Source organism: Protopterus annectens, chromosome 7.part1 (genome assembly GCF_019279795.1).
Source record: "Protopterus annectens isolate FY-2018-M chromosome 7.part1, PAN1.0, whole genome shotgun sequence".
NCBI lineage: Eukaryota > Metazoa > Chordata > Ceratodontiformes > Protopteridae > Protopterus > Protopterus annectens.
In genome coordinates this window covers 353,014,968-353,039,954 of record NC_056740.1, presented here as the reverse complement: position 1 = coordinate 353,039,954, position 24,987 = coordinate 353,014,968, and the positions used below count along the sequence as shown (strand labels likewise).

Below are 24,987 nucleotides of genomic sequence, written 5' to 3'. Positions count from 1 at the left end.
GTAAAAGTAATTTGGTCCTAGACTTTAGCGGTGAAGCTTTGAAAATTAGAAAAATGATAGAAAGTGAATGGTCAAAATTTGGGGAATTATCTGATTTGGAACCCCTTTTTTCTTCTCCGCTGAAGTGTACTTTTAGAAAAGGCAAGAGCCTTAAAAATTATTTCGAAAAGAAAGATCAGAAAATTAATTTGAAAGAGTGTAGAGTAGGGACATTTAAATGCAGAAGATGTAACCAGTGTGGCTTTGTACTTCCCAAGGATTCCATATATATTAAAAGCAGGGACATCTTGATCCAAAGTAAGCAATATGCTAGTTGTCAAACAAATGGAATTATTTACTTAGCTTCTTGTAAAATATGTGAAGCATTTTACATAGGTAAATCAGAGAGAAAACTAAGGAACAGAATATATGAGCATTACTATGACATCAAAACTATGTGCATTAATAATGCTCTCTATAGACAAAGTGAACTGCAAGCAAGCCTCTTTCACTTTTTTTGTGAAGTAGTAAATAAAGACATTAGCGGTGGGCCATGGGAAACCTCTATTGAATATAAGGAACTTTTATGGCAATTGTTTTTAGAGGCTAATAGACCACCTGGATTAAATGATACTATATCTATTGCCCCAGTACTGAAAATGAGAGCAGCTAAGCTCTGATTAACAGACAGTGATGTCTTAATATGTATGAAATTTTATTTGTCTTGTAATCTAGTTAAAATGCTGCTTATCTACTAAATGAATTTTCAAAAGTTAGCTCCATACAATACTGAAGATTTTCATACAATAAAAAATAAAAAATAAAAAAATGAAAAAGAGGTTAGGTTTGAAAGAGTATTTTCTCCTTTTTATCAGTAGATGGCGCTTTGCTTATGTAATATATACATTATGGATTTAGTTGTTTTTAACTTAATTAAAAATGTGTTATAAAGATTTTTAAGAAGAAATATTTATAAATATATATTTTTATAAGTATGTATGAAGTATTGCAAGTTATTATTTAAATGTTGAAATTATGTGTTATAAAATGTTTTAGGCTTGATTATAAATTACCCAGGAGTGTTTTTTAATTATGTAATTATGAACTGAGTAATTAATTCATTAGCTATTTGATTGTTAACAGCTATAGTATTTAAAGCTGGAATGAATCCACTAAGTTTATTCTGCCATATCTGAGGAAGTAGTGGAAACGAAAACGCAGTGAGGACTATCAGCGTTAATGTGCTTTTGAACTGTTGAACTGCTGTTCCTGGTGTTGCTGTGCTTCTGACTTTTTGGATTAAACGTTGGTGATCAAGTTCTCAAGAGCCTTATTTCCTCCATGAGTGTCTCTTTTTGTGCTTAGGTTTGGTCTTTCGTCACTTGTCTCCATTTGTTAATTTTCTAAGTTTTAAAGCTACTTAGCCACAGCCAAGCGAGACCACGTCCTAGCTACACTAGCGGCAAACGAGATCTGGGGTTAAGGAGCAGTGCAACATGGGATACCAGGTTAGCACAGCCAATTAGAGACTTTGTGCTAGAAAAATAAGTTGGCCGAGTCGGAGCCGATGTTTGGCTCCGTACCAGTGAGTAAGAATGTGGGCGAGATTGGACCACATAACATCATTTGTTATCCCTCTGACTGTCAACCAGCTGATCCAACAGGAGCACCACTTTGAATTTGGAAAGACTCCTGGTGGACCTCGTGGACACTCCTGAAGGGAAGTCCGGTCGGTCCAGGAAAGGGCTCTACATCTGACCTAGGAAAGGATCCAACGAAGGGAGTATCGGGTCTGTGGTGTTTGAGCTAGTGGCACCGTAGTCTCCAACTTGGAGACAGGTAGTAAATAAATCAGTGGCATAGAAAAAAGACTCTGTGCCGAGGAGGCACTCGGAGTCAAAGTTATTGCTTCCAAAGGAATTGCGTGGCTCAAAACTGCTTATGGTGCTGTAAAAGGTGAAGTCGGTGCAGTAGCTGTTGTGGAAGGTAAGGTCGGAGCCGTAGCTGACATGGAAGGCAAGGTTGGTCCTGTAGAGGTTAGTGCCAAAGGTGGCACAGACGTAGAAAATTCTGTAATGTTTATGACTTCAAAGTGGCAATTGGAGCAGAGCTCGGAACAGAAGCAGTAGTCGTAGTAAGAGCCGATGAAGCAATCCTATGTTCCGATGAAGATTTGTGGGCCTTATGTTTGTGAGACTTGCCCTTATCACCAGCTGGTGAAGAGGGATCCGAATGGGGACGTTTCTTGTCCTTCACTGGAGGGGTTGAGACCTCAGACACAGAAAGGGCTTCTGAGAAAGGAGAAACTAAAAGGCCTTTCAAAATCAATTTGTTTTTACTTTCGTTCAGCATCCGCTGACTAAAACTTAGACAAATCTGGCAAGGAGGTTTTAAAAGAGAGGTGAGAAACCCTCAGACAAACACAGGTGTCGTGCGAGTCGCTGTTACGGAGTTTGCCATTGCAAGAGGTGCAATGCTAAATCCCAGATGTCCATTTTTTTGTCAGACATTTCCATACACACAAAATACACACACAACTAGAACCTAAAAAGCAAGAAGGAAGAAATAGAAGAAGATACCAACGATGGTATCAAGCAATACCACAAGGGTAAGGAGAGGGCGTACCAACGATTGTATAAGAAATACCCAATTGGTGGAGCTAGTTAGATAAAATAAGGTTAAAAGAGAGAGATTAGGGAAAAAAGTTAAAAAATGCACAATCGATAAAATAGAACACTTAGCTGGAGAGCTTGGTGAAACACTGCTATATGGCTGCATGGCAAACGAGATATGAGGTAACAGGGAGAAGGGCATTGTGGGTAGCAGCTTAGCTCGAGAGTTTTTGGTGTACGCAATCTTGATATTAGGCCGACACGGTTCCGAGGGGCTCAGAACCGAACCATCAGTGTTGAATGGGAAGAAGATTAACATCTTCAGATGGAAGGTTTTTGACCCTTAGAATTGCCCTGTTTTCTATGGAAACCTACCCTTAGTGGGACATTTACTTTAAGATAGTCTTTATTGTCTCCTCAAAAAAGGACCTGTTTGGATGGATAATTCCTCTGTTACTTAGGGACACGGGAAAGGAAAACTTGTTTCAAGTCTGTCATCACTTTGCCCTTCAGCTGTAAAACTTTAATAAGGTCTGTAACAAAATCAAACAAACTGAGTACCTAGCGGGGAATCCAAAAGTTTGATTTTGACATTCTCAAGAAGGGGCTGGAGTCTAAGCCAAAAATACCTATGAATATAACCGACCTAGACACAGCCACCCTAAGCTAAGCATCTGTAGTAAAATAGCTGCACTTGATAGAATGCCTGGCTACCTGACAAGAAGATCTAAACAAGGAAAGCACGAGGACTTATTGTCAAAAATCAAGCACATCACTCAAGACATCCCCAAGCTTAGACAGAAGGGGCAACATGCATCATGGCATGCAAGTTAAAAGCTTGAAAGGCCCATGTAGCAGAAGTATACACCTTGTCATATCTATCCATGGTTCTGCTATATTTAACAGTAGGCAAGACCTTAGGGGAAGAAAGCAACTTACTAGACTTGCCTGCAGAAACAAAAATATTGCAAAGATCAAAAGAAGGGTTTGTATACAGAAATTTCTGATAATTTGGAACCTCATAAAACTTATCAGGATTCTTATGGGAAGGAGCCTGAGAGTCAGGATTCTGAGGACCACAAACAAAAGTATTTGAGAGAGATTACAGAACTGTGGGAATAGCAGAAAGCTTGGGAGTCTTTGTCTGATGTAGGGTGTAGTACTTCTGCTATACATCAGACATCTTAAAATGTTCCCATCTGAAATGTTGCTTCATTTTAACTACAGTGTCTCCAAAATAAAGTTCTTCTAAAGGGGAATCGAGGGAAAGAGAATCCTCATCAGAAGCCACAGCCATAGGAAAATGAATCTGAGAGGAAGAAACAAGAGATTCTTCATCAGAGTCTAGTTCCTCTTCTTCAGAATTCCTACACCTCTTTAAAGGAGTAGAGGAATGAGGGGTCCCAACAAGAGAAGGCACCTGAAAACTTTCAGGGTGTTTCAGAAAAGTACAGTTGTGTACACTTACCATAAATGTAGATGTTCGAGTGTATTCACTGTTGCAGTCATTACATTTGGGTAATCTGCTGGCAGGTTGCCCTCAGTCGGCCTGAATAACAAAGTCTTGGGTCCTGCGTCGGTTGCTGTCTCTTCTTCCATGACGTCAGGTCGTCAGGGGTATAAAACCTGCAGCAGACGCCATTTTAATCAGTTTTTCTTGCCCCAGATGTCAGGTGCCCCCCAAATGGGGAGCAAAAAAAATATATATATGCGCATGTAAATTGGAACACAAAAAATATATATCTAACTAAAAACAAATGCACCAAAAAGGCTTTTGAGCATAGTAAAGGAAAGAAGAGGTATAATAAGAGAGAAATAAGGGGGCTGGCGGGTGGGTAACCAGGACTGCAACAGTTAATACACTCAAACATCTACATTTATGGTAAGTGTATACAACTGTACTATGTTCTTCGTGTTTCACTGTTGCAGGCATTAGATTTGGGTAGAATCCCAAAGCTATGGTTGGGAAGATGGAATTATACAGCATTAGGAGCAGCTATAAGGCCCTGCAGGACAGCAATAGCAAAGCCTGCTCTGGATTTAGAAAAGAGAGGTAAATGGTAATGTTTGGTGAACTTATGAACTGAGCTCCAATTAGCAGCTTCTAGAATATCTCTGGTAGGAACCCCTCTGAGAAAAGCTGCAGAAGTAGATGCAGCCCTGGTGGAATGGGATCTGATCCCCTTGGGGACAGGTTTACAGTGATGCATGTCGCACAAAAGAATACAATGGCTTATCCTTTTTGAAATAGCCTGCTTTGAAATAGCCTTTCCCTCTGCTCCTGCAGCAAATGCCACCAGTAGTTCTTCAGATTTTCTTAGAGATTTTGTCCTGTTTAAATAGAATCTTAGTGGTCTGTCATCCAATGAATGCAGAATCCGCTACCCCTTGTTCTGTGGATTTGGGAAAAAAGTTGGCAGATGAATGGTTTGATTAAAAGCCACACTGGATACCACCTTAGGCATAAAGGATGGACTGGTCCTAAGGGCCACCCTGTCCGGATAAAAGATAATGAAAGGCTCCAATGCCATGAGAGCCTGTAGTTTTGAAATCCTTCTAGCTGAAGTGACTGCTAAAAGAAAAGTTGTCTTCCATGAGAGAAATTTTATGTCTGCAGTAGCAGCTGGTTCAAAAAGAGGTAGGGTGAGTTTTCCAGCACAAAAATGAGGTCCCAAGCAGGAGTTTGTGCTCTCCTGGGAGGTCTCAAATTTTTGGCCCCTCTGAGATACTGCTTTAGCAGGGGATGAGAAAAGAGGAGGTCTCTGTGTTATAATGAGCCAAAATGGCCGAGGCATGGATTTTTTATAGAAGAAAAAGATAGGCCCTTGTGAAGCATCTCAATTCAATATTGCAGAATCTGAGGAATATTGGGCATTACTGTGTTTATTCCTTGTGCTTGGTTCCAGGCACAGAATCTTTTCCATTTATCAGCATAAGATTTTCTAGTACTAGGCCTTCTAGCCTCCAAAATGACATCCATCACAGGTTTACTGAGAGATGTGACTGGTGAAATTAGCTGATTAGCCATGCTGCAAGATTCAGAGTTTGGAGCTGAGTGTGCAGAATTTGATAGTTCTGCTGAGACAGTAGGTAAGGTGTCTGAGGCAGGTACCACGGAGGAAGGTGCGACATACTGCGTAGAAGCGGGTACCAGTGTTGCCGAGGCCAGTCTGGAGCAATCAGAATCATTTTCGTTTTTTCCTGTCTGACTTTTAGTAAAACCTTGGAGAGCAGAGGCCAAGAGGGAAAGGCATAGAGTGACAGTTTTGGGGAGAGGCAAAAAGATCTATGTCTGGGCTCCCCCATTTTCATGTCAACATGCTGAAAATGTGTGGATCTAGTTTCCATTTGTGTGGGTCCATAAGATTTCGGCTTAGTTCGTCTGCCAGAGTATTTTGCTTTCCTGGCAGGAATTAAGCTTGTAGATGTATTTGGTAAGTCAAGGCTGTGTTCCACAAAGCCATGGCTAGTCTACAAAGGGAGTAGGAATGGGTACCCCCCTACTTGTTTATGTACTACATAACTGTGGTGTTGTCCATCAGTAGTTGTCCTGGAAGAAGAAAGTCCTTGAAGGCTGTCAGAGCATTCTGTACAGCTAGCATTTCTTTCTGGTTGATATGTAGGTGCATTTGATTTGGGCTCCATTCACCCTGAATGCATCTCCCTGCCAGATGGGGCCCCCAAGCATAATCTGATGAGTCTGTAGTCAGGGTTTGGGTGGCAGGGGGTGGAATGAATGACAGCCCCTTGTTTTGTTGACAGGCCTCTGCCCGCCATAGGAACTCCTGTTGCAGGCAAAGAATGATAGTAATCATTGTTTCAAGGCTGTGACAATGCTGACTCCATAAGCTTTTTAGGTACCATTGAAGTTTCCTCATATGCAGTCTTGCATATGGAATTAGTAGAATGCAGGAAGCCATGAACCCCAAGGCCTGCAGAATTTGTCTTGCAGATAGCTGGGTTTTTGTGGCCACTTGTTTGAAGTATGTCATCAATTGAATTTGTCTGGCGTGAGGTAAGCCATCTGGGCAGTTGTATTCAAGCTTGCACCCAGGAATGTAATTATTTGAGAGGGTACCAGTTGTGATTTCTTTTCGTTTATGGTGTACCCTAGGCATGTTAGAAGCCTTTTCACAAACACCAGATGTTGTAGAAGAGTGTCCTTGTTTTCTGCCTGAATTAGACAATTTATAAGGATAAATTTGAATGTTTGTCTGCAAAATGCAATTACTGGTGCCAGGCACTTTGTGAAGACCCTGGGCGCAGTAGATAAGCCAAAGGGCAGTGCAGAGAACTGGTAATGCAAAAAGCCTGCTTTGAAGCAGAGGTATCTTCTGCAAGATTCCCTGACTGGGATATGCAGGTAAGCCACTTAAGTTTAGAGTTACCAACCAGGCACCCTTGCCCAGCATAGGCAGTAACTGCTGTAGAGTCAGCATCTTGAATTTTGGAATGTCCAGAAAAGTATTTAGAATGGATAAGTCCAGAATTGGACACCATGAGTTGTCTTTTCTGAGCACCAGGAAAAGCCTTGAATAAAAATCTTGTCCATTTTCCTTCTCTGGTGCAGGCTGAATAGCCCCCATATCCATGTGGGACAGAACTCGTTTCTGGGCCTCTGCCCACTGATTTGGAGTCAGATCTGGCCATCCGTTTGGAAATGGCAACGTGTGGAAATGAAATCTGTATCCATGGGATACTATATTTAAGACCCACTTCTCCTGGGTAATTAGGTGCCAGTTTTGTGCACGAAGTGCTATTTTTCCCCCCAAAGGGGCTGCCAAAAGATAAGTGCTTGGAAATGACAGAGGAAAGTCATTGAAACTGTTTACCGTAGGGGGGGGCCTTGCTACTTCCAGATTTGGAGGTGGAGGCACCCCATTGTTTTGTTCTGTAAGTTCCTTGTGACTGAGACCTGGAGCCTTTGGAGTGTCTGGGTTTGACCTGAGCGACTATGTTGGGTACTGAAATTCTTAGTAGGCCAGTGCCTACTGAATCTGGGTGGCTGCACTTGTAAGAAATCTTTTACAGTTTGCACAGATTTAGCTTTGTCTTCCATCTTTTTCAAAGCTTCTTCTGCCTTATTACCAAATAGACTGTTCTGTTGTAAAGGAGCATCCAACAATTTTGCTTTAACATGATCAGGCAGATTTTGCTCCTTGAGCCAAGCATGCCTTCTTATCACAGATCCAGTTACGGCGGCCCTGCAAGAGGCCTTCAAGGAATCAAAACCACATTGCAAAGTATGCTTTCCAACTTGTTCAGCTGAATGCAATAAATCCTGTAACTCTATTTTCCACACAGTCAGAAATCAACATAACTTTCTGTTTCAGTAAGCCCATGACATGCTGCCGATATTTAAGATATGAAATTGACAGTTTAAAGCCCCGATAGCCAGGGTTGCAGACGTGTAAACCTTCTTACCCCATCTATCCAGCGCCCTGGAGTCTCTATCAGAAGGGGTATGATTTTTAGTAGTAGAAGCCTTAACACCCTTGGGACCCTGAGAAATTGTTTCAGGATCAGCAGTAGGGTTTTTAAAATGAAACTTGTGGGAGTCAGGAACCCTGTAATATCTCTGTCTGGCTTACTAGGAGCCGGAGGCAGGGAATCAGGAGCCATGCTGGTGTCTGAGAAAACATCATCAACAATGTTTAAAACAGGAAGTATAGCCACAGGCCTATGCTGAGGAAGAAGGAAATCCCTAAGCCTCTTTTTGGATTCTGAAAAATCCTGACTCTTCTCAATGAAAATGTTCCCTTAAGGTATGCAAAGTTTCTCCAAAAGAAAAATCCTCAGGAAGAGAAGCAGAAGGGATGGATTCTTCTGCATCAGAGTCCTCATAAAGGGGAATAGAAAATTCCTGATCAGAAGAGGAATCAGAAGAAATGGAAACCTGATCTGAAGATTCATAATCAGTGCCTTGCCTAGGCCTCTTAGCAGGAGGGGGTTGGGAACCCCTGATCAAGGTAATTAAATCCTCAGCCATTTTGATTATTTGCTTTTTAGGCATAGGGGCCTGAACACATGGACCCATGTGTTGGTTTTTTAGACACAGAAGTTGGTTTTGGCCTTGTTTTTGATGATGGCGTTGGTTTAATATACAAATCTTTAGGCCTGAAAACACCCTCAGAAGCCGGTGCCTGCTCAGCGGCTCCGGACCCATCTAAGGGAGAGACATCCGCGGGTTCAATACTTGAAGTGTTTTGCGGCATACCGGACACCGAATGGGTCTCGGTAGAGGCCTGCGAACCAAAAGTAGTGGGCATCAGGGGCTGCGAAAGCGCCTGAGTACCAGCAAACCGGCAACTGGCTTAGGAGAAGCTTCGTCGTCGGTTTTGGACCTCAACGGTCTGTCTCTGTCTTTTTTCTTTGCGTTTTTTATGAATTCCGGTAGTCCGATCGCTAACCAACAACATTTCTGGATAGTTAAATCTTGAGCCAAAATATTCAGAAGCAAAAATATACCGACACTTAATAGTGTGTTGGTTAAATTTAGCACAAAACTGACAGCAAGGCACGTTATGGTCAGGGCCTAGGCAAGGAATACAGTACAAATGAAAATCCTTATGAGGTATTTGCTTCCCACAAGTAATACAATTATTAACTCTTACTGACATCAGAAAGGAGCAAGAAAAAGTCTCCCCAACGGGGTACTTAGCTTTAGGTTGAAGACTTTGGTTCTGAAACTCTAAAACAAAAATTTCCGGAGTTGGACGACCGGCACTTGTGAACTGCTTCTGCTTCGGGCACAGAGTGGCAAGAAAGACTGATTACAATGGCATCGGCTGCATGTTTTATACCCCTGATGACCTGACGTCATGGAAGAAGAGACAGCAACTGACGCAGGACCCAAGACTTTGTTATTCAGGCCGACTGAGGGCTACCTGCCAGCAGATTACCCAAATGTAATGAATGCAACAGTGAAACACAAAGAACATCATGAGAGCCTTAAAAAGTCCCTGCATAAAGTCATGACATTCCTTCCAGGGGCTCTTTTTTACATGCTTAGTCTTTTGCTTCTTTTTAGTGGGGACATCGGCCCGCACATATATCGAAGAGTCACAGCCCTTCTCATCAGCAACAAACATATCAGTCCTGGCAGGTGTAAGAGTAGCTTGCCCCATAACAGCCTCTGACAGGGTCGCAACAGCACAGTGGTCTCATTATTGGACACATCCTGAGATGTCTGGATGGGGCTGGACAGTTGAAGTCCATGACTTAAGTTCTTAGACTTCTTTTGTTGTGGATGGATATGAGAGTGGAAAGCTTCAGCTGACATTGTGCCTTAGATGGAGATCTTAAGGCACTGATTTTCTAAATAAACAAAGACAACAGATACCTCTGCAGGGTCTTTGGGATGAAAGACTGATAAATTATTATTATTATGCTGTGCTCCCAGACAAAATGAACACTTATTGTGATGGTCCTTATGGGGGATCTGTCTCTCACAATCACATTTCCCTTTTCTGGATGACATGTACTTAAAGGATCCACAAAACCAAAGAAAAGGAAGGGCCCCTAACGGGGTACTTGTCTGCCCAAATAGCTAGGTAATCAGCTCTGAGACATAACCAACAGACCAAAGATTGGGTTTTGTGTTCAGACTGGTGGCAAAGAAGTTCTGAGACTCTCGTGTTCATATGTCCCTTTATGTACTTCCCACCTTCAGGCTTAAATCATATGTACGGTATGTGGAATGGCCCAGGCTAATTTACCTTTGGCTGGATACCCTAGTTGTAAGATTATGCAAAAGTGACATCTGCAGAGATGCGAGGACACTGTTTTACCAAGGTACGAGGGAAACCACTGTTTGCTTGGTTTGCATGCACAAACAAAGCATGCATATAAACATCAAATGGGAAGTTTCTTTTAAATACCCGCAAGACAAATTTCCAAAAGAACTAAGGCTGTGAAGCACTACAAGCCAGATAAAAAGGTGAGAGAGCAATCAAATGACTCCGACAGAAAACAAAAGACTAGTTTAGTGAGAAAAATAAAACGTAAGAACTACCTGCAAGCTTTTACTATTCAATGGCTGGAAAGAAATGGAGGGCTGATTTGGAGTCTGCCTAGTTATACTGATGAATTATATAACTGCTCTTACCCTCCCCCACCTCCTGCCTCCTCTTTCACCTACTACAACCTCTACTCATTCTAATTGCTGTTTCACCTACTTACTAACCTCCCCTCCCTAATCAGCCCGGCCTCTCTATCCCAACAACCTTCCTTCCTTTAAATTACATCACCATCAACCCCCATTTTTACATGAGGTCAAAATTCCTAATCAGTTTCTGCCACCAATTTCAATGCAAGGCCTCTTTCCTAACATTTTTGACGATCGTGCTCAACTGTCTAATGAATTCTCTCATATAGTCCATCTATGCCCTTGGTTGGACGTCCTAGTCTCAGTGTGCCCTCCTCCTGTCTCTTCCAAATCACCTCTAACAAATAGTCTTCTGCTTTCCTGCATATGTGGCCAAATAAACATCTGTTTACAATGGCCTTCTCTGCAAATGGGCTACTCTGCTTCTGAGAGGATATCCTCATTTCACCATCATGTCTCACACTGTGCATCCTACTGTGAGTCTTTCCATCACCTTTTAGCTTTCTCAGCTGTTCTGCCATCACTGTTCAGGTTTCTGTGCCATACAGAAGCACCAACAGCACCCGCTGTTTTGTATACCTTACTTTTCAGCTTCTTTGACATTTTTCTGCAATGCATCGTCCTGACGTTTTCTACCAGATGACTGCAACACCTCTAATTACAGTTTTGACCTCCTCATTCTGACTTCCTTTCTCCTCAACCACACCTCCTGATACCTGAAACCGTTAACCTGAACTATTTTCCTCCTATCTGAATTTTTAGCTTCTTTTGATTTCACTAATTTGCTGCCATGACCACTGTTTTGTTTGTACTTTGTTTCATCCAGCATGCTTTCCGTTTAGCATTGCAATCTCCTATCATTTGCTATTTAGAGCCTGCTTGTAGTGTCACATCATCTGGAGACAGCAGCTCTGTTGATCTGTCTACTTTGACTTATTTGCAAATGTATCACCAGTACAAGCATGAGTAAGCTCAGAACTAAACTGCTGCACACCCACTCCCAATGGGAATCCCTCCATTAGTTCAAAAACTTCCTACACTTGTGTAACTGGATCCTTGCACATAGTCTGCGCTAATTCTACCTTTGAATGTAATACATAATCTGTAAATACTTTCCTTGCAATGCTTAACTTGTTTCTATCTTAGTAGCTTTCCCACTGCATTATTTTTTCTGGACTGCAAGCTTTTTTATATATTTTTGTTATATTCTTTTGTTTGCTCGATATAAATTAATTTCAACATGTTTTGCGTGCATTTGTGCTTGTGAATTGATATACTGCTAGGTAAACCATAGACTGAGCCTGAAAATGGTCCAATTGGATCAGTGCTGTACCACAGTCAACAAATGAATAAAGTAAACAAATAAATGCTGCTGCCATCTGTTCCTAATAGGTAGTAGTCAGAACAGTTTGTACAGCTGGCCCTAGCATATAATGGGGTATAGTCTGACAAAGGAAGGGCCTACTGCAATGGTAACCCTAATATACATCATCTTCTTTCGGCTGTTCCCGTTAGGGGTCGCCACAGCGGATAATCTGTTTCCATTTCTTTCTGTCCTCTGCATCTTGCTCTGTCACACCAATCACCTGCATGTCCTCTCTCACCACATCCATAAGCCTTATCGTAGGCCTTCCCCTTTTCCTGTTACCAGGTAACTTCATCCTTAGCATCTTTTTCCCAATATACTCAGCACATGTCCAAACCAACGTAATCTTGCCTCTCTGGCTTTGCCGCCAAACCTTCCAACCTGGGCTGACCCTCTAAATATACTTATTCCTAATCCTGTCCACCATAATTAATATTGAAAGCATTTAAAAAAAATACTGCTGCAAATAACCTAGCTAAACTTGACAAAAACACAAACAAGACTTGGAAAAAATAGAGCATTTGAAGGAACCTTTATGCCTCAACTACTTCAGAAGAAAAAAAATACTTGCAGATTGACAGAAAAATCTATTACATAAAAAAAGTATCCAACTAACTGAATTTCTGTTATCAGCTTTTGTCCCAGACAAGCTGATAAAAACTGACAGAAAATGTCAGTGTTTTAGCAGCTGAAGCCACAATGTAAACTGCAGCTAGGAACAATATTTGGGATAAATCCTCAAACACACATTCAGAGAAGTGGTGCTGCAAATTTGCCTCCTTGTAGTTTACATAAAAATAAGCCACAACAGGATCAGAACAGAGCAGAAAGGAAAAAAATTAAAGATTTGAGAAGCAGTTACAAATATAATACAGCTCACATTCAATGCACTCGGCTACATTCCAGAGTCTACACCAGAAGGCACATATGAAAAGAAAGGCAAAAGGGTGCCTTTAGTTTCTCACAGTAAGCAACTAAATCCAAAGGATAGCACCTTTAAAAAAAAGGTTACACTTCTGGCACGGCTAGAAAATGGCTTAGAAAAAAATGTCAGTATGAACCTTTTTACAAATACAACAGTAGACACAAAAATACAAGACCCATACTTTGTCAGAAATTTACACAATCAAAATGGAACGGGAATTCAAAAATGCATGGGGGCTTTCACACTGCATTTTTAAATAAAGGTTTAGGGAGGCAAGATGCTGACAGACTAGAACTTTACTTTAATTCTTTTGGAAGGTCAACAGGTAAAGAGCTTACCCAAGTTGGTTACTCTATCTGAAATAGATTTTTAATAAAGCACTTTAAAAATAGTCACAAGCTGAAGACATTACTCTTGCAAACAAGTACAGCTTTCTTCTCCTACATTGCCAGCATCACAATCTCAAGTTATCTGCCAAACAAAAATATGTTCCTGCACCAACTTTTATTCTCCAACAACGATGACCGTAAAGAACAGAAACCAAATCTATAATCTAGCAAAACAGCAACAATACCTTACATTTTAGAACAATTAACATTTGTCTACCTGAGGTTCTGATTCCTCAAGTTCTGGCAAGTTTTGGTTTTGTGCTAATGGAATCAGAACCACTCAGCAGTACAATACACTATATTTTACATTATTCAATGCATCTTGCAACAGGCTGGTCAGCTGCTGTGCCAGAATCTATGGGGTTACTGGTTTTAGCACAACTATAGTTATATGCGTTCAAAGAAGTACAGTTCTGCAACATGCATACTTAAAAGCTTCACATGCCAAAACAGAAAGAACACCAAACCTCACACAAGTCAACACATTTCTAACATTAATATTCATTTCAGTCAAAACATTAGCCCCACCCAAAGGATGTGGCTCAAAAATGTAATTAAAACCTCTAGGGCTTTTACAAGCCTAGGCAAGGAAGACAACAGAGCAATATTACTTGTAAGGGCTCCTAGTCTGCAGGAATGGTATAATCCCTCACAAACGGTCTCTCTCTTTACATGGAGTACACTTCATAAAATGAAAGCTAAATTCATTTTATCAAGGCTACTATTGGTTTAGCTGCAAATAAGTATTAAAACATACCTCCTTCAGATAAAGTTAAACCGCAAGTAATCTCCACTTTTCTTTCAAATAGGTCACTATACTTGTTTGGATATTGCAACAGGGAGCAGTGCTAAAGCAATGTAACGCATCATAAGACATTCTACTTAAAATGGTTGTTAAACGCAAGCAGTACTTTGCCCACACACACACATTTCTACTTCAACACACACACACACACACACACTGCTGAAGACAACACGTTTAACAACTCACCTTATCAACAGGAAGTGGTAAAGGAGCTTGGATAACACTAAAGAGGGAAAAAAAGAGAGCAAATGTCATAATCCAGCATTTTAAAAAGAAAAATCAGTGTTCTTTTCTTCTGTTAAGCAGAAAAATCCTAGAATTAAGATAATTCACTGTAGCTTGTGTTCAGGACAGTGGCTCAACCCTTATAAATGTTTAACTTCCCTGATTACTTCTGCGCAGTGACATTCCACAGTATATTTGTGGGAGTGGCAATAAGTAAAAGATATAAAACTGCCTTGTTTTCAGTATTTATCACTGATGCTTGTCCCTGAACAGGATGGTGGGCAAAGACAGCCTGTAATCAGAAACCTGCAACTTGCTGCATCTCATAAGGGAGCCAAAGTTCCCAAAACAGTCCAACACTTTTTTTTTTTCAGCAGTGAACTCCACAATAACACTCTGATCAACCAAGTCATTCACAAAACCTTATCATTCTCCATGGGTTCAGTTTGCTGTGTATGGATTCAAAACCTGCTTATGCACTCTAACCAATGACCGCTAATTCTCTGATAAACATAGACAGTCACATAATTAAACTGAAATTTTAAAAAGGTGTTGCTTGTAGAAGTCATCATTCCTATTACTGTCAAGTAAATATACTTAGAACTTCTCTGCACAAAACTATGATTTGACATGCTTAAACAATAACTAAAATACTTGATAATATATAACAAGAAATGCATCTTCGATTTCAAATCTCCAAACTTCTACCATTCTTACTGCTAGGGACAATGTCCCCAACAATTAGTATTTTTTCTCAAGTAACACTATTCCCAGTACTTCTACACCTTATGACCAGATCACAAAAACATTTACACAATGGTCTTAACATTAATCACACACATTACCGTATTCTTCATTCATGAATCCATTTTCCAGTTACCCACCAAATCCAGTTTAGGAGTACAGGGGAACAAGACCCTAACCCAGCATTCAATGTAGGCAAAGTAAAGAAAAAAGTTATGTTCTTACCATAACGTTCCATCTGCGTTTTTGATCTTCATTCATTCTTGACTGTTGGGTTTCGGTTCCATCTTCGGAACCAACTCGGCCACTGTAACAAACTCACGCCAGCCAGAAATTCTCAAGCTAAGACTACCCATAGTGCCTCTCTTCTCTTCCCCTCAGATCGAGTTTTGCCCATAGATATAAAATGTATAAGCTTTGTCTGAGCAACTACCATACTACAAAACCAGGACTAGATCCGAACCTCCAGGAGTCTTTGGAGGGTAGGATGTCAAGAATGAATGAAAATAGACAACACAGATGGAATGTTATGGCAAGAACATAACTTCTTTATTTAATATTGTCAATCTTCATTCATTCTTGACTGTTCGGACAGAGTCACTAGCTACTTTATGTCCCAGGAGGCCCTGTGGAAGGTTATTCCTGAGCACTATAGAGCCAAAGGATGCACTTCCCCTGGAGACCGTATCCAATTTGTCATGAGTGATAAAGATATGTGGGGCAGCCCAAGTGGCCACTGCACAAATGTCATCCACTGAGGCTCTAGAATGAAAGGGGAAACTGATCTGGTAGAATGAGCCTTGACCTTTGTTGATAGGTTCAGTTTATTTTGGTCATAAACAAAGGTGATGCAATCTCTCAACCATTTTCATGAGGTAACTTTGGAAACCAGTTTGCCCAGCTGAGTGCCTGAAAGGGATAAAAACAATTGGTCTGATTTTCTAAACTATTTTGCTCTATTCCAGTAAAAATGTAATTGTCTGTGCACATCCAACAGATGTAAACAATACTCTCCCTTGTTTGAGTAGTTTGGAAAGAAAACTGGTAGATCTATAGTTTGGTTAATATTTGAGTCTGATACAACCTTAGGAAGGAAAGCGGGGTTGGTTCCAAGTGATACTCTCTCTTTGTGAAAAATAATGTATGGACGTTTCACACAGACACACACACACACAGACACACACACACACACACACACACACACACACACACACACACACACACACACACACAGTCTGATATTCTCCTGGCTGACGTGATGGCCACCAGGAAAAGGGTCTTCCAAGATAAGAATGTGATATCACAGGTGGCTGCTATTTCAAATGGTTGACAAGTTAAACTTTGCAAAACTAATGTTAAATTCCAAGGTTCAATAGCTTCCTTAAAGGGTGGTTTCAAATGCATAACGTCTTTCAGGAAGGTTTTGCAAAGGCGATGAGACATTAAGGAAAGGCCATCAAAACCATTATGAAAACTAGAAACAGCAGCTAAGTGAACACTAATAGTAGAAGCTGAGGCTCCTGATTGAAAAATAACTGACAAATATTCTAAAACTATCAGCAGAGGCTGAAAAAGGGTCAATTTTTTCTGCAACAGACCAAAGCACAAATCTGTTCTATTTACTAAGATAACGTTTTCTGGTGGATGGTTTATAGGAAGCCAAAAGAATCTTCTGTACTGAGAAAGACTGATTTTTCTGCCTGGCAATTACTGGAAGTGGAGGTACGAAGCCGTGAGCTTGAGACTTTGCAGGTTGGGATGGACCAGCCCCTGAGGACGAGACAAAAGGTCTGGAGTTGGGTCCAGAGTCCACGAACAGTGAACCAGGTGAGGTCAGAGAAAGGGAAACCAGACTTACCAAGGCCAAAAAGGCGCAATGAGGATCACTCTGCTTCTCAACCGTTCTGCCTTCTTCAAAAACTGGGAGATCAGGGGGAAAGGCAGAAAGGTGTAAAGCAGTCCTGGGAGCCAATCGTGTAGAACAGCATCTCTAGGGGACTCCTGCTTGGGGGGACAGGGCAAAGTAGCTGCTGCGTTTGTGGTTTATGGGAGAAGTAAATAGGTTGCAGCAAGGCTGAACCCAGCAACAACATATCTTTATCGCTACACTGGGATTGAGAGACCACTCATGAGGCACGAGAATGCATCTACTCAGTTTGTCTGCAATCACTTTGGAATTCCCCGCAATGTGTGTTGCTATCAGAAAGCGGTTGGATACTAATCGCCCATTGCCACACTCTTAGGGCTTCCCAACATAAAGGGTAAGATCTGGTTCCACCCTGTTTTTTGATTTACCAGGCCACTGACATGTCTAATTGGAAAGCAATTGTCCCTGAAGGGAGGATCGATTGAAATGCCTGTAACCTAGAAGCAAGGCCCTCAGTTCCAGGACGATATGCAAATTGGCCTCTGAGGAGGTCCAAGTGCTTTGGACCGTCTTTTCATGAAAATGCCCCCCACCCCATCAGGGATGCATCTATGGTCACTATGGCCTTGGGCTGAGCGGAGGTGAAAGGGCGACTCCATAATTCCTGTTCTGACTTCATCCACCACATTAGATCCTACTTGCATAGGTTGGTTATGCGGATTAGATAAGACATCGGGTGTGTTAACAGAGACCACTGTGATGTCAGAAGCCACTGGAACAATCTCATGTAGTACCTTGGCAAGAGAACTAAAGCGATTGTTGCAGCCATTGACACTAGAAGTTGTAAGATTAAGCAAGCTGGGACTTTGTCGTGACAGAGTATCACTTGAAGCTGTGATCTTAACCTTTGGCTGCTCTACCTCTTCACAGGCTGCATACAGGAGTTTGTGTTAAATGTTGCTCTGATGAATTCTATCTCTTGCATGGGTGCCAGCTTTGACTTTTCCCTGTTTATTGAAATATCCAAGTGCACTGCAAGGTCTAGGATGGAGTCCAATGCATGAAGCAGTAGATGCCTGGTAGGGGCGGTGAGGAGTTAGTCATCTAAATAGGGCAACACACGGAATACTTGCAGCCTTAAGTGAGCTGCAACCACTGCCATACATTTGGTGAACACCCTGGGGGCTGCGGTGAGACCAAAGGGCAGTGCTTGAAAGTTGTAGTGACTGGCTCCCAGATGGAAGGGGAGGTATCTTCTGGAGCGTTTGTCCATCTTTATGTGGTAATACGCATCCTGAAGAACAATACAGCACATCCAATTATCTTTCTCCAGAAACAGAAGGATAGACTGTACAGTGACCATTCAAAATTTTGCCTGTTGAACAAACTCGTTCAATCCAGATCCTATTTGGTCTGGTGGGACTGTTTGGATGACTCTCTCTTGAAGCAGCTTTTGAAATTTCTTGTGCTGCTGTATCCCTCTGATTGGGTTGAACATCAGGGATTCGGCTTTCCGGTTTTGGATAGAGATTGAATGGGATATGGTAACCTCTGGTAGTTATCATCTGCACCCAAGAATCTGATGTTACTGAGTGCCAGGATAAGTGGTGCACAGAGAATCTTCACCCGACTGCCTCCAGAGGTAGGTAGTCGGGCTGCTGCTCAGAAGCGCTGGTAGGGTTGTCCAGAGAAGGAATCCCTGGAACCCTGGTTATATGGGCCTCCTCTGCCATGGGAGGGGTGTCTTCCAGATGAATACTCCCCCTCTGCCCCAGGGGGAAAATTCACCACGTGTGTCCTGAAAAGGCCCTTGGGACTTCCTGAACCACATCTTCCCACTCCTCTGATTCCTGGAGCAAGGTCACTGGGAGTCGAAAAATGTATGCCCACAGCAGAAAGAGTCTTTCCTTCTCACACCTGGCTAATGTCTCTGACTTTTGGGCCAAACAACGAGGAAGCCTCAACATGAGCATTGACTAAGGAAGACAAAGGAGTTTGCAAAATCACATAAGTGCATCCAAGCGTGGCATCTAATGGAAATGCCTGTACCCGCTGCCCTGGCCATCCCTTTGGCTGTGTGAGCAATAAGCCGCATGAACGAGTTCGATATAGATTCTAGTGTTGCAAGCTGGGAGGCAACTTTATCACGTACGTCATCAGACACTGCTCCTGCCAGGGTCCCTGACAGCTCAGTGATCAGGTCCCTCTGAAGACAGGTAAAATGTGCCAAGAAGTTCAACGACCATATGGCAAAGGTCATTGAAGGGTTGGGAGGGTGGCCTAATGGTTAAGGTGTTTACCTTGCAAACACAAGGTGCAGGGTTTGAGTCTCACAAGGGATAATTGGCTAGGCTTAAAATGGCTCACAATGGCAGTTAGCTTAGTACTAATCTATGAACCTATGAACCTATTGACTCGCTTCCCAAATCTGTCCATTGTCCGCGATTCCCGGTTTGGAAGATGGACAGTTGGACTCTCCTCAGAGTTCCCCTCTTTATGGCAGCCGTCATCACCATACCATCTACCGCTAAGCCTTTAGACTAGTGGGGCTGGTCCTCTGGTGTACTAATACTTTTGTTCAGTCTCTGGGGAACTGAGTCTATAGTGTCAGGGGCCTTCCAAGCATGCTGCACAATGAGCTTGACCAAATCATCGGCAGGTGGGAGTCACCCAAGAAGTAGAAGAATGGGCATGAAAGGCCTGCAAAAAGACAGGTTCCTTGGAGGAAGGGTTGGTGGACTTCCAACCATCCCTCTGTTTCAATATTTCCAGGATATCTCCAAAGGAGACATCTTCAGGGAGTGACCAGGGGGACCCTTCCCCTTCATCGTAGTCTGTATCCTCAGTGAGAGAGTCTTCTGGAGAATCTAAGTGCTCTCTCTTGCACAACCTCTTACAGTGTGGCTCCTCAGGGGGAAGGTCTGAGGAGGACTCCTAAGAGAGGGTACCCTGCTGCAGGGTGTCTTGCTGCACATGTGCCCCCTGCCCAATTTAGGAGGTTGTGACAGCTTCGAGCCAGAGGATATGTAGATGTGACACCCCGGAGTTGGTGCCAACTGCGAACCTGCTGAGGCAAGAGCTCTTTCCATAATCTGAAAGGCAGTCCTGCCTGAAGAGGGATGGGAGCCCAGAACAGAGAAAGACAACCTCGGAACCGGAGTCACACCCTGTTCAGACAAGCCCACCTCCAGAGCAGAAACCTCGAGAGGACCTAGAACTGTCAAAGCATCCCGAACCGTAGACGGAGCTGTGGAAAAAACTGGCACCAAACTAGGGATCACAGAGCTGGCAGCCAAGTCATGGTCCCCAGGGTGGGTCAGCTCTGAATGAATAGACAACCACGAAGTCAGCTCCGGATACGAGGTGATGTCCACCATTGGCACCGAAGGAGATGGTACCGGGAGCAGCATCGAAGTCAAGGGCTCATTGACCTGCAGAGAGGTTGAAGGAGGAAGATAGGATAGAGTCCATGGAGAGTAGACCTTGGCTCCGGATGGGAGGGAGGTCCCAGAGGGGGCTAGAAGACCCCTGGCCATCAAGAGCTAATCCACTAACCTGACAAACTCCGAAAGGCTCCTAGTGGAACAAATAGACATCCCTGAGGGAGATTCTAGACGTTCTGTGAAATGGCTTAACTGCTTGACCATAAAAATGGGAAGTACCTAGTTCTGGGTAGAGATTCAAACTTCGGCACCATGGTTGGCCGACCAATTGTTTGTGTTGCATGGGTAACCAGTGTGGGTGAAACTATTGTTGGTGATGAAAGGGTCAGAGGTACCGATGAAGGGGGTTGGTACCGTGGTAAGTTTTGTTGGTTCCGGTAAAGTTATCAGCAGTGGAAGAAGTCATAGGGTTGGTCACCGAAACAGTTGTCGAAGTCAATTTTGATTGTTTAGGCTTTGATTCCGCAGCAGAAACCTGGCTTTTGGATGATTTAGAGTAATGAGCTTGAGGAGATGCTGGAATGGAGTGGCTCCTTTTCTTCGCTTCTTTCTTAGGAGACTTTGACGTCTCTGCCTCGGACAAAGCCTCTGAGAAAGGGCATTTTAACAGCCCCTTGAGGATTAATTTGTGACTGTGCTCTGCAAGGGTCAGAGCACTAAAACCCCTACCGAGCTCACAAGGTGGTTGGACTTCCAAATGTGGTGCTCCCAAACAACATACGCAGGAAAGATGCCCATCCAAGTTGGCCATCTTTCTGCCACAATCTTGACATTGCTTAAAGCCAGTGGTGCCCATTTCTCTGCCATGATAAATTAAGGTTAACCAAACAGTTCACGCAAACAGACAGACAGAGACACACAGACAGACAGAGACACACAGACAGACAGAGACACACAGACAGACAGAGACACACAGACAGACAGAGACACAAGACAGACAGAGACACAAGACAGACAGAGACACAAGACAGACAGAGACACAAGACAGACAGAGACACAAGACAGACAGAGACACAGACAGAGACACACACATCAATAGTAAGATAACAGGAAAAAGCCTTTTTTTAACGTATCAACAATGGTAATGCAGAGAGATACCCAGAAAGGGTAAAAGAAGGAAAAGAGAATACCAATGATGGTATTAGAGATTTACAAAAGGTAAAAGGGTAGGGAGGGGCCTATACCAGCGATGGTAAAAATGAAATACCAAAATGTAACAAAGGGGGGAAAAACAGTACTTGCACACACAAAATCGCAATTTAGACAATAGGGTAAGCTAACGATAATGTTTTTATAGGTTATAGAAAAGCTGTAAAGGAAATATATAAAAAAATAAGCACTTAGCTTGACAGTACAGCTGATGCTTCCTAAAACTCTACGCGAAAAACAAGATCTGGGGGGGGAAGGGAAGAGAGGCACTATGGCTAGCCTTAGCTCGAGAGCATCTGGCTGGCACAAGCTTGTTACAACGGCCGAGTTGGTTCTGAAGACAGAACCAAAACCCAACAGTCAAGAATGAATGAAGATTGACAATATCAGATTTAATTTTTGAAGGGCAGCCAGCCCACAGCAAGATGCTAACACCCTAATATATGAATGCACTCTTGAAGACAGTTTGAAGAACTGCCAGTTCACCTACAGCAGGTCTTTCATACGTGTGAGGAAAGCCAAAGCACAGGCCAAAAAGGAGAAGTTACTTACCATAATGCTGCATCTTTATCTCACTCCATCCACTTGGACTCAAGTTATCCGTCCTGGTGACAGATCCAAGCCAACAGCTCTCTCCAGTCCAGAGACGTTTTACTGCTTATTTTTAATTCTCCTTCAATTTTATCATTTTTAACTCCATGCTGTTCAATAATTCTTTGATGCATCTGACTTACTACTTACTTTCCTTACTTTTACTTAACTTTTTTTTTTTTTCAGAATTTTAGTTCTTTTGTAACATAAGCAATTTCTTTTCAAGAATAAAAATCTTATAAACCCTTAAGGCTTCTTACTTTACCAAATTGTTCACAGTGTTCCCAATTATCTAAGAGAAAATGTACGCTGTTTTCAACTCTTCATGGTCTACTGGTCTACCACAAGCACATTTACTCTCAAGAGTACAGAGGACATGCTACACGACCAACACTACTTCAATTTCAGCAATTATTTTTCTCAAATGAAAAAAAAAAAAAAAAAAAAAAAAAAAAAAAACAGCACAGTAAATTCATATGCATTTCCAAAAATATCAGGCAAACAAGCATGCAAAATAAAAGTGCAGCCACTTGATAATTAATTAATTAATTAATTAATTAATTAATTAATTAATTAATTAATTTTAAATTAAATTAAATTAAGACACAGGAAAAACTAACATGGCATAAAACTGCTTTCACATGGGGGGCACACCAAAAAATGGTAGAAGAGAAGCAGCATGAAACCAATAAAAAAGCTGATGAAACAGAACCCCAGACAGTATGAAAAACAAGCCATTCTATGACTTCTGTCAGCAGAGTAGATCAGTATTTAGATCCAAGCCTCTCAGTTCCAGGGTCTGCACTTTAATCCTGACAGACACTATATGTAGGAAAGTACAGTTGTGTAAAATCTTACCATAACGGTAGATGTCCTTCCCTTCACTGTTGCAGTATTCCTTACAATGGTGTACCCTGTAGCCCAATATCAGGATAGTACACCAAACAAAGCCTTAAGGTTGCTAAGGCATGCTGTATGTTGCCAGGTCAGGATAAAATAAGCGAGCATCGTGGGTTCTTGTTCAAGCAGCTTTATTGTATGCAAACACATAAATGAGATTAACTATAACTTATAGCTATTATACATATGGATGTTAACATTCTGGGTGCACCTTCAAAACAGCACGGAAGTTAACATGTGCTTGGTATTTACATGGACACACATCTTGGAAATGCTTCTTAAAGGTACAACACATCTGCTATTCTACATCCTCAATCTGAGAAAAATGCGTTGGACACTGTCACGGAAATTAATGAATATGAAATTTAACTAGAAATTACTTTTTTTCATCATGCAATTATACAAAGCTAGATACATATTACATTGTCGAACCATAGCAAATTTGAACGCCATATTGTTGCACCCATATGTTCGAACTTGGAAAAGTTTGAACGTTTCAATGGGGATTTCCATTCAGTGCAGAAAGGAAATATTTCCCTTTACTGCACTGTAGTGTGATCTCGGAGTTGGCATACTTAAAGAGCGCGGGGTGTGGGAGGTGCAAGGGGGCTTGCCTCCCTGCTTACAATAGTCAGGTAGTTTTTTTTTTTCTTTAACGTTTTTGAACTTTTGAAAGTTCGAACGTATGGGTTCGACCATATGGCGTTAAGCCTTTTAAAAGTTCGACAACGTAATATGAACCCCATATATACAACTACATCCAAGTAACTGTGTATTTCACACTAGGCTTTGAAATGTGACCATATCATGTGACAAAAATTTGGGATCTGGTTTAGCAACTTGGATCATCTCTATTGACTGTTCAATCTTATGAATATTGCAGTCATCTGCCAGAACAGTATCAGGAGTTGAGACATGTTCTGGAAAAGGAATATCATCTGGATTTCTCAGAGAGTGTCTTTATCACAGATATGATGCCACAATATTGGTTCTGCTACAGGAAGATGTCTGTGATTTCTCCTGTACTCCACACCCTCCAATTTAACAAAACAGGATCTCAGTTCTGCACAAATACTCGTTACTTGACCGATCTGGTCGAAACCTGTCACTGTTTGTATCCTCATGGTCTCTCCTTTTCTCAAAGTACAAAGAAATCTGGTTGACTTGTCATAGCTGGACTTCTGGAAAAAACGCTTTCCAGATAACTGGGCTTTGATTGATTGGTTTTTCTTAGCTTTAGGCCTCAGTAAACTAGAACTGATAGGCAATGTTGTTCTGGTTTGCCTAGAGAGAAGTCTCTGCACAGGTGAACTAAGTATATATTCAAGGGGTAGGTTTCTGAGATTAAGTTAAAAAAACATCGATATCACGCTTTGACTTCTCAAGTAATTGCTTTGCACCCTGTACTGCACATTCAGCAAGTCCATTGGATTGCAGCTACTCTAGACTACTAGCAACATGTAATAAGTCCCATTCTCTGGCAAATTTCTGAAATAATTGACTGGTGAATTGCGTACCATTGTCGCATATTAATTTCTGTGGACTGCCATGGACTGAGAAATGGCACTTCAACTTAGTAATGACTGTAGTAGAAGTTAGGTTAGGTAGCAAATTAATCTCTCAACAGTATGAATAAGAGAGTCTACCAGTACTAAGTAATGTTGATTGCTCCACTTGAATATGTCAGCAGCTACAACCGACCACGGTAGATCAGGAAAAAAAGTAGTCTATCATTGTTTTTCGCTACAGAAGTCCAAAATACTAGTCCACTTGCTCTTTCTTCTTAGTAGATTCTGCACCCTGGTGACCACGATACAAAATCTGGATATATTCTTGTTGTAAGGAAGCAGGAACAACAATTTTAGGACCTTTGAAAATAATGCCA

The 24,987-nt window shown here is 41.9% G+C and overlaps 1 protein-coding gene across 1 annotated transcript in view; it reads right to left on the bottom strand.

Moving 5' to 3' along the window:
* The window catches only part of LOC122807767 (sarcolemma associated protein), a 2,306,558-nt gene that overhangs the window by 1,716,864 nt on the left and 564,707 nt on the right, over positions 1-24,987 (bottom strand). The window contains exon 4 of the mRNA XM_044078786.1: positions 14,370-14,406. Coding sequence (XP_043934721.1) covers positions 14,370-14,406 — 37 coding nt within the window. The remainder of the gene's footprint in view (positions 1-14,369; positions 14,407-24,987) is intronic.